Source organism: Mustelus asterias, chromosome 15, assembly GCF_964213995.1.
Source record: "Mustelus asterias chromosome 15, sMusAst1.hap1.1, whole genome shotgun sequence".
Lineage (NCBI taxonomy): Eukaryota > Metazoa > Chordata > Chondrichthyes > Carcharhiniformes > Triakidae > Mustelus > Mustelus asterias.
The window spans coordinates 42,082,739-42,100,624 of record NC_135815.1 but is presented as its reverse complement, the minus strand read 5'-3'; the positions used below and the strand labels follow the sequence as shown (position 1 = coordinate 42,100,624).

Genomic DNA, 17,886 nt, shown 5'->3' with positions numbered 1-17,886 from the left:
CTCCATCCAATTTTGTACCTTCATACATTACTCCAAAACTGGTGGCTGTCAATGGAAGATTTGAGAGCAGCCCAATGAACATTGCCCATTTTAAAAAAATCTCTCTACCTGCAATAATACAGCATGACTTGAGCTCAGCACAGGTAATAAGTGTACAACTTTTCCAAAACAATAAACAAAACCATTTTCAATAGTTTTCTGTAAGATAGCTTCTCTAAAGATCTGGCTTCATCTTTAAGATAATAGTTAGAGACAGTAGCTCCTTTGGATGCACTTAGAGGCAGCCAGAGGTAATAAGTTCAGTTTTTTCCACCCTTGCTACTCTAGTCAATTTTACTATTCCACCTTGGTATATTTGGATTTAATTGGAGTTTCTTTGCATAATGTAATGAAGGCAAGATTGTCAGAAGATATCCGCAACAGTCTTGACTACCCAATACAGTACGTACTCGTTTGGGTGAAGGCATGTTCACTTTCCTGTTGAAGAATACATTTTTCCATTCCTTTTTTTCCTGCTGCAGGTTGCTCTCTCCCTTTGGCTGTGCAGCTTCAAAAGGCAGAATTCTCTTCAAATATGTTAGTTGCTGTTAAGGCCATGAGGGAATCCGAATGTAGACTTTGTTTCCTGGGTAATCGATCATTAGTCCAATTCTGATCCTACTAATTTTGGACTGTGTAGAGCTGTGCACATAAGGGGACCTCCATGAAGGAGTTTGTATTACAGATGCTGTTCTGAACTCCTTGTTGTTAGGCAACTTAGCAAATGTGAATTATTTTGTCAAATTGAGAAGCTCCAAGTTAAATAAAATATGTATTGATTTTTTTTTTTTGCGCAACTCTATAAATATGTCTTTTAATAAGCCTGATTAATGGATCATTACCTCGTCTGTGTCTGATGTAATTGTTCTTCTGCAAACCGAAACATAGGAGAACATAAGACTTATGACAATTCCATCAAATAAATTATGGAAACAAGGGTATTCTATTCAACTAACCCATGCATGGTCAGATGTTGTGCACGTCAAGTTATAAGGAGAAAAGGCTTGCATATGAAAGTGATGCAGAGCATGTGTAATATCTGCTTGTAAGTCATAACTCGCAGCTCTTAAAAATGTCTATAGACCAAAAGGAAGCTGTTTAACCTTTCTATTCAAATGCACACACGGATGATATTGGAATAGCGTAGATTAGAGGGGCTTTAGATTGGTTTCACTGGTCGGCGCAACATCGAGGGCCTGTACTGCGCTGTAATGTTCTATGTTCACACCTCTTCAGCTTCCCATGTTCTCGCCTCCATAAACTTAAAAGATTCAAATTCTGCTGCCGTATAATAATGCACACCAAGTCTTAATTTAACTATCACTCCTGTGCACACTCAAGTTGCAGTGCCTCCTGGTTAAGCAATGCCTCAGTTATAAAATCCTCATCCTTGTTTTCAAATCTCTCCATGATCTCATTCCTCCCTATCTCTGTAATCTCCTCCAGTCCTACATACCTCCATGATATCTATGTTTCTCCATTTTCGACCTCTTGAACATTCTGCACTTAACCATTTCACCATTGGCAGCTGTGCCATCAACTACTCAGGCCCTAAACTCTGGAATTCCCTCACTGAACTTGTCTGCCTCACTTCCTCCTGATTGCATCCTTTAAGATGCTCCATAAATCATACATCTTCAACCAAGCTTTTGTCATCTGCCCTAATATCTCCTTTTATTGCATGATATCAAATTATGTTAAATTACTCTACTGTGAATCACCTTGAGATTTTATTGTGTTGTAAGGTACTGTATAAATACACGTTGGTGTGACTACAATATAAACAGCACTATTTATAATGAGTATAAGAGGATTTTGAACTAAAGTTAGTCTTTTTAGCAGGAATGGAAAAGGACAAAGAATGGGCAGGCCTATTAGACATGCTTAAACCAGATGCCACAAAGGAGCAACATTAACTGAGAAATAGAAAGATCACCTCAAGTAGCAGCAACAGTGGAAGGAAGTGTAGTGAAATACATCTTCAAGAATGAAGAGAAAACGAAGCACCCTCATGCTTTTCAGCTAAACTATTACATTTTGATGGTAGTCACTGTTGTTTTCATAGGTAAATATGGCTGTCATTTATGTAGCAAAACATGAGCAAATTCACACACAGGTGAGATAAATGACCTTGTGGTATTGGTCAAGGAATGATTGTTGACTGGGCACCTCCCTGTTTTAATGTGGAAGAAGTGCAATTTTATACCACCTGACAAAGCATGTTTTCCATCCAGGTACACCGTCTTCAGTTTAACATGCAGTTCAAAACACCTGTACTTTCAATAATCCAGTCCCCCTTCAGTCCTGCACTAGATGTTAATTGGGATTGTGTTCTTAGGACCTTTGATTCGGTGGCAAGTTCTACCGCTGAAACAAGCTAGACTTGTAATGACCAATTTGCAATACGTATCTGAAGTCCATTTGAGTGCAGGTACAGCCATTCAAGCTCATGATCTGGTAGAGAAACTAGTTCTTAAAATTCAAAAATGGGAATGTCATTGGCAACGCAATGAAATGGTGGAACATGGGCAGAAAGATCAATGACGCCACTTAGTGGAAAAGCCTTGAAGGTATTTATGCATATAGGACCTGAATTTTGTGTGTTAAGTGTGAGATGCTCAACTGTTTCAACCCCACACCTAAAGATTGTATGTATCTTGTTGTGATCCAGTTAGGGACTGTTAACATTTAAAGAGAAAATCAAACATCTTGTTTTATACCACAAGAAAACTTTATTGCATATGGAACAATTTTTTTTTTAAATTAAGTAAACATTATAGCTTATACCCACATATGTCAGGCCCTTAAGTTTCTTTTTGTTTCCTCCAGCAATTCTCTCATTTGTTATGATATCTGACTTCTACAGGGAACAGTCCTCTAGAAACTATTGTTTAAATTCTCCTTGGCTCAGTTATTCTGAAAGGTAAAACTTTAATTTACCATTTCTTGAATATAAATACCACAGTCCCTTGTTCATAGAATCCCTACAGTGCAGAAGGAGGCCATTCGGCCCATCAAGTCTGCACCGACCACAATCCCACTCAGACCCTCTCCCCGTACCCCACATATTTACCCTGTTTGTCCTCCCAACACTAAGGGGCAATTTACCATGCCCAATCAACCTCACCTGCACATGTTTGGATTGTGGGAGGAAACAGGAGCACCCAGAGAAAACCCACGCAGACATGGGGAGAACGTGCAAATTCCACACATAGTGACCCAAGCCGGGAATTGAACCTGGGTCCCTGGCGCTGTGAAGCAGCAGTGCTAACCACTGTGCCACCCTGATTACTTTTCCAATATTTCTAAGCTAATCTGCTGGTTGCGTTCTTTGTCACAAGACTAGAGTAGATTCTTCCACTAGTTTCACACGAAGCAAAATTCAGTTTCTGTTCCCTCACCTGCATTCCGCACAATGAATGATGAAATTAGTTTTTTACTCTGCCTGCAGTGCAGGTCTATATAATCATCATTTACTTTGGCCATCTTCTCTGAGCTGTAAACTGCACACATCAGTTCCAAGCTGCAACAACTGAGCTTGGATGGCTCTGCATTCCTATTGATAGCCTCAATCTGATTCAGATTGCGCAGAAGTTTTGGCTTCCACACTTCAAGTTCAGTTTTTGTTTCCTTAGAAACTGGGAGGGTCAATTTTCTTTTTAAGTTTCCCTTTTATGTATTGATTTTAGTTTCTGTTTTGATTTCAATTTCTGTTTTCAGTTGGGTGATGCATTGTTTAGGTTTATCCATTTGATGTTTTATAGCTGTATCTCTTTTCTAACCTTTTAAGGGTAATAATTTCCCAGTTTATTTATGATACATTTACCTCATCTTTTGCAGTTAAACTTTAATTCTTAAAACTACATTATTTTTATTTGTTAATAGATTGTGGGTGTTGCTTGGTAGGCCAACATTTATTATCCATCCCTAATTGTCTCAAAGGCGATGATGAGCTGCCTTTTTAAACCTCTGCAGTCCATGTAGTGTAGGTATATTAAAAGTGCTGTTACGAAGGGAGTTTCAGGATTTTGACCCCGTGTCGCTGAAGGAATTGATATAGTTCCAAGTGAATATGATATGTAACTTGGAGGGGAACTTGCAAGTCATGTTGTTCCCTTGTATCTGCTGCCCTTATCCATCTAGGCGATATAAGTTGTGGTTTGGAGGTTGCTGCCTCCGGAGTCTTGGTGAGTTGCTGCAGTGCATCCTGTTGATGGCACACGCTATTACCACTGTCCATTGGTGGTGGAGGGAATGAATACTTAAAGTGATGAATAGGGTGGCAATCAAGTGGACTACTTTGACCTGGATAGCGTTGAGATTCTTGAGTGTTATTGGAGTTGCTTTCAGCCAGGTAAATGGAGAATAGTCTATCACACTCCTGATTGTACTGTAGGTGGAGAACAGGCTTTGGGAAGTCAGGAGATGAGTTGCTCGCCGCTAAAATCCTAGTCTTTGACCTGCTGTGGTAGCCACAGTTTTGATATAGCTGGTCCAGTTCTGTTTCCTGTCAATGGTATCCCGAGAATGGGGGAATTCAGTGATGGTAATGGCATTGAATGTCAGGAGAGATGATTACATTCTCTCTCTGGAGATGGTCATTGTCTGGCACTTGTGTGGCATGAATGTTATTTGCTACTTATCAACTAAGCCTGGATATTGTCCAGTTCTTGCTGCATATGGACACTGAATGCCTAAGTGTCTATATGCAGCCCTCAGCGTATCCGAACAGGCGCTGGAGTGTGGTGACTAGGGGATTTTCACAGAAACTTCATTGCAGTGTTAATGTAAGCTTGCTTGTGACGCAAATAAACAAACTAAAAACTCAGTGCCAATTGATAGCATTGTTGATGACACCTTCCATCACTTGCTGATGATCAAGTGTAGGCTGATGAGATGATAAATGGCCGAGTTGGACTTGTCCTGCTTTTTGTTGACTGGACTTACTGGGCAATTTTCCACATTGCTCGATAGATACCAGCGTTGTAGCTGTACTGAGACAGCTTGGCAATGGGCATGGTTAGTTCTGGAGCACCAGTCTGCACTATTATTTCCAGAATGTTGTCGGGGCCCCTTAACCTTTGCAGTATTAGTATTGGTTTTTAGTATTCTAAAATGCATGAACTAGACTGCTGTGGAAATTATCCACTGGTACTTGCAAAGAATTAGTGCTAGAAATGCAAGATGTGGATTCACTGGAGAAATTAACTTATACTAAGGGGTTAATTTCTGGATGGCCCTCCAAAATATTTGTTTGGTTACATAACCAGTTGTTCATTGACCTCAAGTCACATATGGCAAATTGGGAATCCAGGTATCCCTAATTGCATTTTTGATTAAATTAAAAAATTAGATGATAGGGCACTCAGTCATGTGATCCCAATATATGTATGCTGTGTCAGTGTGAACCCTGAGTATTTTTGCACGGTTGTAGGTAAAATAGTCAGATGAAAAGGCGAGTGGGTGTTATTCAAATATGCATGTGAAATACATTCATCTGTATTAAGTTTACGTAGAATGTTTTTGAGTGAAGTTATTGCTTTTGGCTAAATTGGTGTCAACATAGCCACACCTGCAGCTTGTCAGCAATTTCTATTGAGCCACACTGCTCTAATCAAATTGGCTGAGAATGCCAGTCATTTTGTAACCTCACAAGCTTAAGGAAAATTACAAATGGGTGGTAAAACAGGTTTAATTGATAAGTGAGCTGCTTTTTGAGCCAGCTGCTCAGGCGCTATGCTGTGAGCCTTTGCCAAGAAGGGAGCAATTCACAATGTTCAGCTTCTGCCGGTGGTTGGGGACTGTTTTTGGGAAAGTTGCTGTTTGGAGGAGGAAGGGATGTTTAACCTGCTTCATCCCAGGCAGAGAAATAATGCAACTTTTTACATGTTCAATCATCCTTGCCCTGTCCTGCTAGACAATGTGGAGGTGTTCAAATAAATAGCTCTGCGCATCTCATCTGCTCTTAAGCTGCCCGTTAAAACTTTGACCAATCTTTTGATTAGCTATCCCACTGTATCCTGATGTGGCTTAGTGTCAGATTTTGTTTGTTGATGCTCCTATGAAACACCATGGGACATTTTGCAACATTAAAGCTGCGATGTAAATCCAAGCTTTTGTTGTATGGCCTCACATTTAAATTAGAGATTCTCCAAACTCCCTGTTCCATGGTTAGTGAATCATTACATCTTGTTTTATATTTTGAACGAAGGAACTTGAAATAAATTGGCAATGTTGCTCGGTTGCTGCTGTTTTTATGTTTAGGTAAAATAGAATTCTAGGTCATAGCCCAAGTTGCATGGGCGGAATGACTATTCTCTATTCTGAAGACAAGAACATAAGTGCTTGTGACATTTCTAGAATGATCAATGTTGGGCAATGCTAGATTGCTAGATGTTGTGCATATTAAATCACAGTGTTCAACTGGTTCATAGGGAGTGGTCCTTGGCAATGAAACAGCAAGTATTGTTTAGTGCAGACCAAATTGTTGACGCCCTGTTTCCGAAGAATGGTTTACTTTGATCTTGAAAAAATAGTCAGGAGCTCATTCATCTCTTGGATTTAACCCTTTATGAATGATCCCACACAATAGGGGCAGCATCTTTCATTCAATAATGAGACCAATAATCTGGTTTTACACTAATTTTGTAATTGTTAATTACTACAAATTATAATTGACATAGACTAAAATTGACAAAGCAAGGTTGTATATAAAGGTGATAATGTGTGTCCAAATTTATTTTTCCAATAATTGAATTTCTTTATAATTGTACTTGTAAATATTCTTCTTTGACATGGATTTACAAACTGGAATAACTTGATAAAATATATTCTTATTTGTATCATATTTGTTTAATGTTCAGTGATCTGTTTTTGAACTTAAAAGGTGCAGGAATCGTTGCACAACTAAATAAGACTTTTATCAATCTATGTAGGAATAAAGGGAAGTATTGTAATTCTCTTGTGATTCGTTATGTTGTGAATTAAAGTGTATCTTAATTTATAATGTTATACTTAATGCCAACATTTTTTTGGTTTATTGTAGGTCATTAGAGGCTTATTAAAATTCTGGCCAAAAACTGTCAGTCAAAAAGAGGTAAGTTCTTTGCTTTCCCCTCTAACCTAAACTTTTTCTCTATCACATGAATATATTCCTGTTATGTATGATTTTGAAATTAATTGCTGTCCTTCTGTGGCCTACTCTAAATTTGCCTAATTTTTGAGCTTATTAGTATAAGCAGGACTTTGTCATCAGTGAAATGAAGCTATTTTAAGAAAATCATTCTAAAAGGTTCTCAAATGGCTGGTTGGATAAATATTTTTTGTGGTGTGGTGTTGAACTTGACAATGAGCGTTCCAGGCTTGATGCTCATCTGTGCTGAGTTCATTGTGGAAGGCTGGAAGTGGATGGTCACAGCAATATAAATGTTATAATTGGCCTCTATGTTCCCATCCTGGCATGCAGTAAGGGAACTCATCCAGAATTTTGTTAGTGGGATATACAACTTTCATAAATATTTTTAATTGGTTGCAATATTATTATTTCCTTAATTCTTTTCAAGATTTGGACATTTCTGGCGAAACCATGTTTATTGCTGACCTAAGAAAGTGGTGGTGGACTTGTCATGGCCTTTGTTGTGCCCCAGACCATTCTTTTAAAAGTAAAATAGTTTTAGATAAGAATTACTCTGAGTTGTAAAATTGATCTCCTATTCTACACAATAGAGAGTGAATAAACATTTTTGAGTTTGACAAATTTATCTATGACTGATCAGTGCAACTCTAATTGCTGCTCTTAGGTTATGTATTTGGGTGAAGTAGAAGAAATTTTGGACGTGATAGAACCTTCTCAGTTCAAAAAGATCCAAGAACCTTTATTCAAGCAAATAGCTAAGTGTGTGTCAAATCCGCACTTCCAGGTGAGTAGTTTGTACCTGATGAGCACAACTGTAATAATTATCATTGCACAGTTCTGATATGTGTCTGTAAATCATAGTCATTTCCCTGTTGTGATAATGAACGATGTTCATTAAATAGATCATTATGAACTTTTCCACTGGACTCCCAAAGACTGATTTCCAGGAAAATATTAGGATAATTGAATAGTGCACAAGATGTCACTAACTTCTATGATACTAGCAACCAAACAAGAATCCTGAACCATATGAAAAATTGTGTTTTTTTTTTTAAAGTATTAGAATTTGTTCTCAAGTATTTTTGTGAAATTAACTTATCCAGCAAAGGATATTATAAATCTGAGGGCTTTCTAAGATAGGATACCTATAATAGATAAATAATGCATATACTATCAATGCTGTAATAAACTTCAATGTTAATGGTATCACTCCCTCTCTCAACCTCCTTATCTGACATGTAGTATCAGTTAAATAGAAATTTATTCCAACTAAATATTGGGAAGACAGAAGCCATTGTCTTTAGTTTCTGCCACAAACTCTCCTCTTCATCCCTCTCCCTTGCAACTACTTGAGCCTGAGTCAGATTACTTGCAGTCTTGGTGTCATATTTGACCCTGAGATGAGCTTCTAATCACCTATCTACACCATCATTAAGGCTGCCTTATCTCCACCTTTATAACATCGCCTAACTTCTGCCCTTCAGCTGAAATCCTCATTCATGTCCTTGTTACCTCTTTGTTGGATCTTTCCAGTGTCCTACTGGCCAGCCTCCCATCTTTCTTAAACCTAACTTTATCCCAAAACTCTGTTGCCTGTATCCTGGCTGTGAGCTGCTTGAGTTGCTCTACTAATCCGTCTGGTTCACCTTTAGCATTCTTCACGGGATTCCCGTTCTGCCTTCCTCGGTCTCGTCCCCGTGCTTGACATGTTTTTGTCCAATGGCCTTCCTTTCCACAATTATGACACCGACCTTGGCGTCCGTCATTGGACGAACACACTGTCACTTGCACGGTTTTAACATTCACAGTCATCCCTCTTCTAATTGACTAATGTATGTAACCAGTTGAGTATAAGTGGTGCCGCCGCCTTCCCAATCAGGTTTGTTAACCTTCAGCGTTTTAGATAATTCCAGCTTCAGGTCGCCACAAATACCGACTTTAATGGCATCAGCGTACTTGTATCTATGTTTTCCGCTGTTACTTCCTGAATGTCGAGTGCTCGAGTCAAGTCATCCTGAACCATTCTTCATAATCAGATACTACTTCAATCGCTTTCTGTTGACACAACGCTATTTTACTCCAGTCCATTTTGCTTGGTGTGTACACCATGCACCGCAATCAGATCTGGCTCCATCCCCCATCGAGGTTTTGTCTATCATCACCCAGTCCTGCCAAAACATCAGTCATTAATGTTCCACTTTGCCTCTCTGAAACCATGAAGGGTAATTTCTGTACATCATCCAACGGGTTGAAGTCCATAAATTTCTTTTAGGCATTCAAAGCGTCCCACGTCTTTGCTCCAGTTTTCTTAGGGTGAGATATTTCTTTAGTCCATTTATCAATCTTTTTTGGGTCGCCCGGTATATGGACTGCCATGTTACCATATTTGTTCCGGGTACGACTGATCCCTCCTGCATCCGTTGTTCTCTCGGACTTGATCTTCACATTTTTCAGGGGGAAAAGGTTCTTGGGTGTGTCTTTCTCTCCCTCATTCTCAGAGTCCTCCTCCTCCAAAGAAGACTCGTCACCTTCAAAAGCTTCCCTCAGGTGTCGTGCCCACACTTGTTGTTCTATCCGTTCCAAAATAGGGTACATTCTAGGGATAGGTATTGATGGGGGCTTGCTGTGTTTCAGGATCGCAATCTCGTCTGCAAGTTTCTGACATTTCTGTTTTTCCTCCTTCAGAGGTACAAACTGCGGCTAATTGATCCTGGAGCCACTTAATCTTTCGGTCCGACTCCGTACGTCTGATAGTTTCATTTCGTTGTTTGAGTTGATTCACCATGGCGAAGGACCAGCGAATATGGTCCTTGCTGGGTAATCTCTTCTTAGATTATCCCCATGCTCGTCTAATATCGTCCAAGGTCCATTGTCCCTTGGAGGCTCGATACTTTTGTTCAATTTTGATCAACGTTTTCTATAAAAAAACGAATGGCTGTTCTCCAAACTCTTTCAGTTGTCGCATCATCTCTTGCTCTGTTACATTCGGAGGGGCACTGCGGCCTTTCTCTGTAGTAGGTAAATGATTTTTAGTAATTTTTCCTGCCATCTTCAACTCCGAATAGTAGTGGGGTTTCGAGCTGGTTGGGGTCAAAAAATGACCATGGGCTAACCTTTAGCCTAGGGAGTGCACGCAATGGGGGACTCACGCCGGAACGTCAAGACCAGGTGTCAGACAAATATGGAAGCGCGCAGGTGGCTGATTTAGAGTCGCATAACAGAAAAGAACCTTTGTTAAGAAGGGTTCTTACCTCTTGGCGCCGATGGGTCCGTCGGTGCTCCTCATGTTGAAATCCCGATCGGTGATCCAGCTCGACTATGCCAAAATTGTTAGGTTCAGGAATTTGCCGACCACTAGTGGTCTGGTACAAGCGTATGAGTTTATTAGGAGTTCCTTCTCTGTCTTATATGATGTTCATGATGTGGAGATGCCGGCATTGGACTGGGGTAAACACAGTAAGAAGTCTCACAACACCAGGTTAAAGTCCAACAGGTTTATTTGGTAGCAAAAGCCACTAGTTTTCAGAGCGTTGCCCCTTCAGGTGAATGGGAGTTCTATTCACAAACAGGGCATATAAAGACACAAACTCAATTTACAAAATAATGGTTGGAATGCAAGCCTTTACAGGTAATCAAGTCTTCAAGGTATAGGCATTGTGAGTGGAGAGAGGGTTAAAGAGATGTGTATTGTCTCCAGTCAGGACAGTCAGTGAGATTTTGCAAGCCCAGGCAAGTCGTGGGGGTTACAGATAGTGTGACATGAACCCAAGATCCTGGTTGAGGCTATCCTCGTGTGCGGAACTTGGCTATCAGTCTCTGCTCAGTGACTCTGTGTTGTCGTGTGTCGTGAAAGCCGCCTTGGAGAACGCTTACCCGAAGATCAGAAGCCGAATGCCCGTGACCGCTTAAATGTTCCCCAACAGGAAGAGAACACTCTCTTGCCTGGTGATTGTTGAGCGGTATTCATTCATCCGTTGTCGTAGCATCTGCATGATCTCCCCAATGTACCATGCCTCGGGACATCCTTTCCTGCAGCGTATCAGATAGACAACGTTGGCCGAGTTGCAAGTGTATGTACCGTGTACCTGGTGGATGGTGTTCTCACATCAACAAGTTCCATCCCACCATCAGACTCACCGTGGACTACTCTCCGGAAATGGTTGCATTCTTGGACACGCATCTCCATCAAGGATGGTCACCTCAGCACTTCACTGTACCGCAAGCCCTCGGATAACCTCACGATGTTCCACTTCTCCAACTTCCACCCTAAACACGTTAAAGAAGCCATCCCCTACGGACAAGCCCTCTGTATACACAGGATCTGCTCAGATGAGGAGGATCGCAACAGACACCTCCAGACGCTGAAAGATGCCCTCATAAGAACAGGATATGGTGCTCGACTCATCGATCAACAGTTCCAACGCGCCACAGCAAAAAACCGCACCGACCTCCTCAGAAGACAAACACGGGACACGGCTGACAGAGTACCCTTCGTCGTCCAGTACTTCCCCGGAGCGGAGAAGCTGCGACATCTTCTCCGGAGCCTTCAACATGTCATTGATGAAGACGAACACCTCGCCAAGGCCATCCCCACACCCCCACTTCTTGCCTTCAAACAACCGCACAACCTCAAACAGACCATTGTCTGCAGCAAACTACCCAGCCTTCAGAAGAACAGTGACCACGACACCACACAACCCTGCCACAGCAACCTCTGCAAGACATGCAGATCATCGACACGGATGCCATCATCTCATCAGCCAGAGAACACCATCCACCAGGCACACGGTACATACTCTTGCAACTCGGCCAACGTTGTCTACCTGATACACTGCAGGAAAGGATGTCCCGAGGCATGATACATTGGGGAGACCATGCAGACGCTACGACAACAGATGAATGAGCACCGCTTGACAATCACCAGGCAAGAGTGTTCTCTTCCTGTTGGGGAACACTTCAGCGGTCACGGGCATTTGGTCTCTGATCTTCGGGTAAGCGTTCTCCAAGGCAGCCTTCACGACACGCGACAGCGCAGCGTCGCTGAGCAGAGACTGATAGCCAAGTTCCGCACACATGAGGACGGCCTCACCGGGATCTTGGGTTCATGTCACACTATCTGTAACCCCCAAGACTTGCCTGGGCTTGCAAAATCTCACTGACTGTCCTGGCTGGAGACGATACACATCTCTCTAACCTGTGCTTAACCCCCTCTCCACTCACATTGTCTGTACCTTTAAGACTTGATTACCTGTAAAGACTTGCATTCCAACCATTATTTTGTAAATTGAGTTTGTGTCTTTATATGCCCTGTTTGTGAACAGAACTCCCACTCACCTGAAGGGGCCGCGCTCCGAAAACTAGTGGCTTGTGCTGCCAAATAAACCTGTTGGACTTTAACCTGGTGTTGTGAGACATCTTTCTTATATGATGCTACCAATCTTCTTCTTTTCTGTCTCACAGAGTCATTATTATACATTACTCCAGAGAATGCCAATTTACATTCATTGGTTAATTAAACACATTTACAGAGGTGGCTGACACTAATTCATTTTGACCTCTAATCATGCACTGTTTAAAAGTCAGTGGTCTCCTGTCAAGGTTATCTGATTACGTGCTGTGAGTGTCCCAGCACATCTCAGCATTTTGTAACATTGTAACAGGCCCCAACACAAGTAAGACCTGAAACCATGATTTATCTGGTGACGAAATGTTAGTACAAATACATTGTGGAAAATGTTATGAAAATTATAAAAAATATAACTGTTCGCTTCCCACACTCTATAGTGAAGACCAATGCATAATACCTGTTCAATTCATCTGTCATTTCCTTATTTTCCATTTTTAATTCCCCAGACTCACTATAGGACCAATGCCCACTTTGTTAACACTTTCTAAAAATAGCTATAGAAACTCTTCTTATCTGTTTATATATTTCTGGCCAGCTTCTTTCATACTCTATTTTTTCCTTCCTTATTAATCTTTTAGTCATTCTTTGTTGTTTTTTATATTTGGTCCAATCTTCTGACACCCGCCCTAGTACAATTATAAGCTTTTTCTTTAAGTTTGATCCTGTCTTTAACTTTTGTAGTTAACCACAGATGGTAGATCCTTCGTTTGGAATTTTTCTTTCTCGTTGGAATGTGTCTATTCTGTATATTCTGAAATGTCCCTTTAAATGTCTGCCACTGCATCTCTATTGACTTCAACATTGTCCCTTAATCTAATTTGCAAGTTTATCTAGCTCTGCTTTAATGCCCTCATAATTGCCCTTAATTAAATTTAAAATATTAGTCTTGGATCCACTCTTCTCTTTCTCAAATTGAATGTAAAAGCTTATGATTGCTGCTACCTAGAGGCACTCAAAAACATTCAATAAATTCCTCATATCGGCTACCGTTGCCCATCTGATGCCCCCCATGATTATCACCACACCTTTCATAATTTCTTCCTTCATACTCCTTCCTACTATGTGGGTAGCGTTAGAGGGACTATATGCTCTCCCACAAAAGACTTCTTGACGCTATTATTTCTCATCTCTGCCCAAACCACTTCTACATCCTAGTTTCCTAAATGTAGGTCATCTCTCTCCGTTGTGTTAATACCATTATTGGCAGTGGGTTGGGATCCTCAGCAGCAGGGAAGCAAATGCAGGGCTGAAAAGAGATGCAGAACTCAGGAACAGCAAGCTGAATAGACATGATAGACAGGAACATGGCAGGGAGTGGAGAAAACTTGTTGGAATAAATTGCATCTATTTCAATACAAGAGGGCTGACAGGTAAGGCTGATGAACTCAGGGCATGTGGGACTGGAATGTTGTAGCCATAACTGAAACATGGCTAAGGGAGGGACAGGACTGGCAGCTTAATGTCCCAGGGTACAGGTGCTTTAGGTGGGAAAGAGAAGGGGGCGTTGCATTTTTGATTAAGAGGAGCATCACAGCAGTAGTCAGATGAAATAACCGAGGGATCATCCAGCGAGGCTTTGTGGGTGGAACTAAGAAATAAGAAGGGGATGGTGACTTTATTGGGGTTGTACTATAAGCTCCCAAATAGTCAATGGGAATTAGAAGAACAATTATGCAGGGAGACTTGCAGGAGTAGTAAGGTTGTCATAATAGGAGATTTTAATTTTCCTAACATATAGATTCGGACTGTCGTAGTGTTAAGGGTTTAGATGGGGTGAAATTTCTTAAGTGTGTTCAGGAAAGTTTCCTGAGGCAGTATGTGAAGGGTCCTACTCGGGAAACAGCAAAACTTGACCTACTCTTGGGAAATAGGGCAGGGCAAGTGACTGAGGTGACCACGGTGGGAGACCACTTTGGGGGCCAGTGACCATTGTTCTATTAATTTTAAAATAGTTAAGGAAAGGGGCAAAACTAGTCCATAGGCGCAAGTTCTAAATTGGGGCAAGGCAAATTTTGATGGAATTAGACAGGAGCTTGCAAGGTTTGATTGGAGTAGCTTGTTTGAGGGCAAAGGGACCTCCAGCAAGTGGGAGGCCTTTAAAAGTGAAATAGCTATCGAGTTCAGGGGGTCTATATTTTCTTGTTAGGGTGAAGGGCAAGGCTGGCAGAAGTAGGGATCCCTAGATGACAAAACTTATTGAGGTTTTGGCCAGGAAAAAGGAGGAGGCATGGCTCAAGCAGCTGGGATCAAGGGATTCCCTGGAGGTGTACAGGAGCATACTCGAGAAGGAAATTAGGAGAGTAAAAAGGGGGCATGAGGTACCTTTGGCTGAGAGGATTAAGGTGAATGCAAAGGGCTTCTTTAAATATATTAAAGGAAAAAGAATAACTCGAGAGAGAATAGGACCCTCAAGGACCCAAGTGGATATGTGTGCAGCTGCAGGAGATGGTCATGGTTCTCAATGAATATTTCTCCTCTGTGTTTACCATGGAGAAAGACATAAAGACTTGGGAACCTGGGAAAGTGAGTGGCAATATCCTAGGGACAGTTCGCATTACAGTAGAGGAGATGATGGACATATTAAAATGTATGAAGGTGGATAAATCTCCTGGCCCTGACAAGGTATATCCAAGAACACTGTGTGAGGCTAGAGAGGAAATTGCGGGAGCCCTGGCTGAGATATTTGCATCATCATTAGCCATGGGTGAGGTACCAGAAGATTGGAGGGTAGCAAATGTTAAGAAGGGCTGCGAAGAAAAACCTGGGAATTATAAACTAGTAAGTGGTGGGTAAGTTACCAGAGAGGATTCTGAGGGATAAGGTATACAGACATTTGGAAAGACAGGGTTTGATTAGGAGTAGTCAGCATGACTTTGCACAAGGGAGTATCATGCCTTACGAATTTGTTAGAGTTCTTTGAAGTGACCAGGAAGGTTGATAAGGGCAGGGCAGTAGACATAGTCTTTATAGACATCGGTAAGGCCTTTGATAAAGCTCTACATGGTAGGCTGCTCTGGAACGTTAGATCACGTGGAATCCAGGGAGCGCTGGCAAATTGGATATACAATTGGTTTGATGGTAGGAAGCAGAGGGTAATGGTGGAAGGATGCTTGTTGGAATTGAGGCCTGTGACTAGTGGTGTGCCTCAGTTCAGTGCAGGGCCCATTGTTGGTTGTTATCTAAATCAATGATTTGGATGAGAATGTACAAGGCATGATCGGTAAGTTTGCAGATGGCACTAAATTAGGTGTTATTGTAGACAGTGAGGAAGGTTATCAAAAATTGCAGCAGGATCTTGATCAGTTGGGCCGAGAAATACAGAGAAGTGTGAGATCTTGCATTTTGGAAAGTCAAATCAATGTCAAACTTTCACAATGGATAGTAGGGCCTTGGAGTTCAGGTGCATGGTTCTCTAAAGGTGGAGCCACAGGAGATAGGGCAGTGAAGAAGACTTTTGGCATGTTGGCCTTCATCAGTCAGGGCATTGAGTATAGAAGTTGGGCAGTTTTATGTTGCAGTTGTACAGGACGTTGGTGAGGCTGCACTGGAAGTATTGTGTTCAGTTTTGGTCGCCTTGCTATAGGAAAGATGTTTTTAAACTGGAGAGAGTGCAGAAGAGATTTACAAGGATGTTGTCAGGACTCGAGGGACTGAGTTATAGGGAGAGATTGGACAGGCTAGGACTTTTTTCTTTGGAGTATAGGAGACCGAGGGGTGATCTTATAAAGGTGTATAAGATCATGAGAGGCATGGGGAGGATGAATGCACTCAGCCTTTTTGCTTGGGTTGGGGAATCGAGAACTAGAGGGTATAGGTTTAAGTTAAGAGGGGAAAGAATTAATGGGAACCTGAGGAGCAACTTTTTTATACAGAGGATGGTACATATGTGGAATGAGTTGCCAGAGGAAGTGATTGCGGCAGGGACATTGACAATATTTAAAAGGCATTTGGACAGATACATGGATAGGAAAGATTAGAGGGATATGGGCCAAATGCAGGCAAATGGGGTTAGTTTAGATGAGCATTTTGGTCAGCATGGACCAGTTTGGGCCGAATGGCCTGTCTCCGTGCCGTAGATTCTATGAATTAACAGAGCCTTGCCTTCATCTTTTCCTAGTTTCCTGTCCTTCCCAAATGTCGCGTTGCTTTCAATATTCAGGTTGTAATCAATCACTCTGCAGCCATGTCTCTGTGATGGCAGTCGGACCATATTTATTTCTATTTGAGCCATCTGTCTCAAATGGATCCACTTCAGCTTGCCATTTGCCGCAATAGGTCCACAGCAGACGCTATCTCCCTGGCCCTAAACCCTGGAACACCTAGATAACAAAGACACCTATGTCAGACTCCAATTCATAGACTACAGCTTAGTCTTTAACACCATTATTCCTACCAGACTCATCTCCAAACTTCGTGGCCTGGGGCTCGACGACTCCCTCTGCAGCTGGATCCGAGACTTCCTAACCCACAGACCGCAGTCAGTAAAGATAGGCAACAACACCACCTCCAAGATCATCCTCAACACCGTTGCTCCGCAAGGCTGTGTCCCAGCCTCTTACTATACTCTTTATATACCTCTGACTGTACGGACAAATTCCCCTCCAACTCTATTTTCAAGTTTGCTGATGACACCACCATTGTGGGTCAGATCTCAAACAATGATGAGGCACAGTACTGGAAACAGATAGAGAATCTGGTAAACTGGTGTAATGACAATAATCTCTCCCTCAATGTCAACAAAATGAAAGGGATAATCATCGACTTCAGGAAGCGTAGTGGAGGGCATGCCTCTGTTTACATCATTGGGGACGAAGTAGAAATGGTCGCGAGCTTCAAGCTTTTAGGTGTCCAGATCACCAGCAACCTGTCCTGGTCTCTCCATGCCAATACTATAGTTAAGAAAGCCCACCAACGCCTGCCTCTACTTTCTCAGGAGACTAAGGAAATTTAACATGTTCACTACAACTCTCACCAACTTCCACAGATGCACCATAGAAAGCATTCTTTCTGGTTGTATCGCAGTTTGGTATGGCTCCTGCTCTGTCCAAGAATGCAAGAAACTACAAAGGGTCATGAATGAAGCACATTCCATCACTCAAACCAGCCTCCCATCCATTGACACTGTCCTATACTTCCCACTGCCTCGGTAAAGCAGCCAGCATAATCAAGGACCCCAGACATGCCGCCTTCCATTGGGAGAAAGATCATGTACCAACCGATTTATAAACGGTTTCTTCCCTGCAATCAGACTTTTGAATGGACCTACCTCGCATTAAGTTGATCTTTCTCTGCACCCTAGCTATGA

General features: G+C 41.8%; 1 protein-coding gene across 1 annotated transcript in view; it reads left to right on the top strand.

Annotated features, from left to right (window-relative positions):
• The window catches only part of ppp2r5a (protein phosphatase 2, regulatory subunit B', alpha isoform), a 165,822-nt gene that overhangs the window by 132,699 nt on the left and 15,237 nt on the right, over positions 1-17,886 (top strand). Inside the window, exons 9-10 of the mRNA XM_078229829.1 lie at positions 7,085-7,135; positions 7,839-7,958. Coding sequence (XP_078085955.1) covers positions 7,085-7,135; positions 7,839-7,958 — 171 coding nt within the window. The remainder of the gene's footprint in view (positions 1-7,084; positions 7,136-7,838; positions 7,959-17,886) is intronic.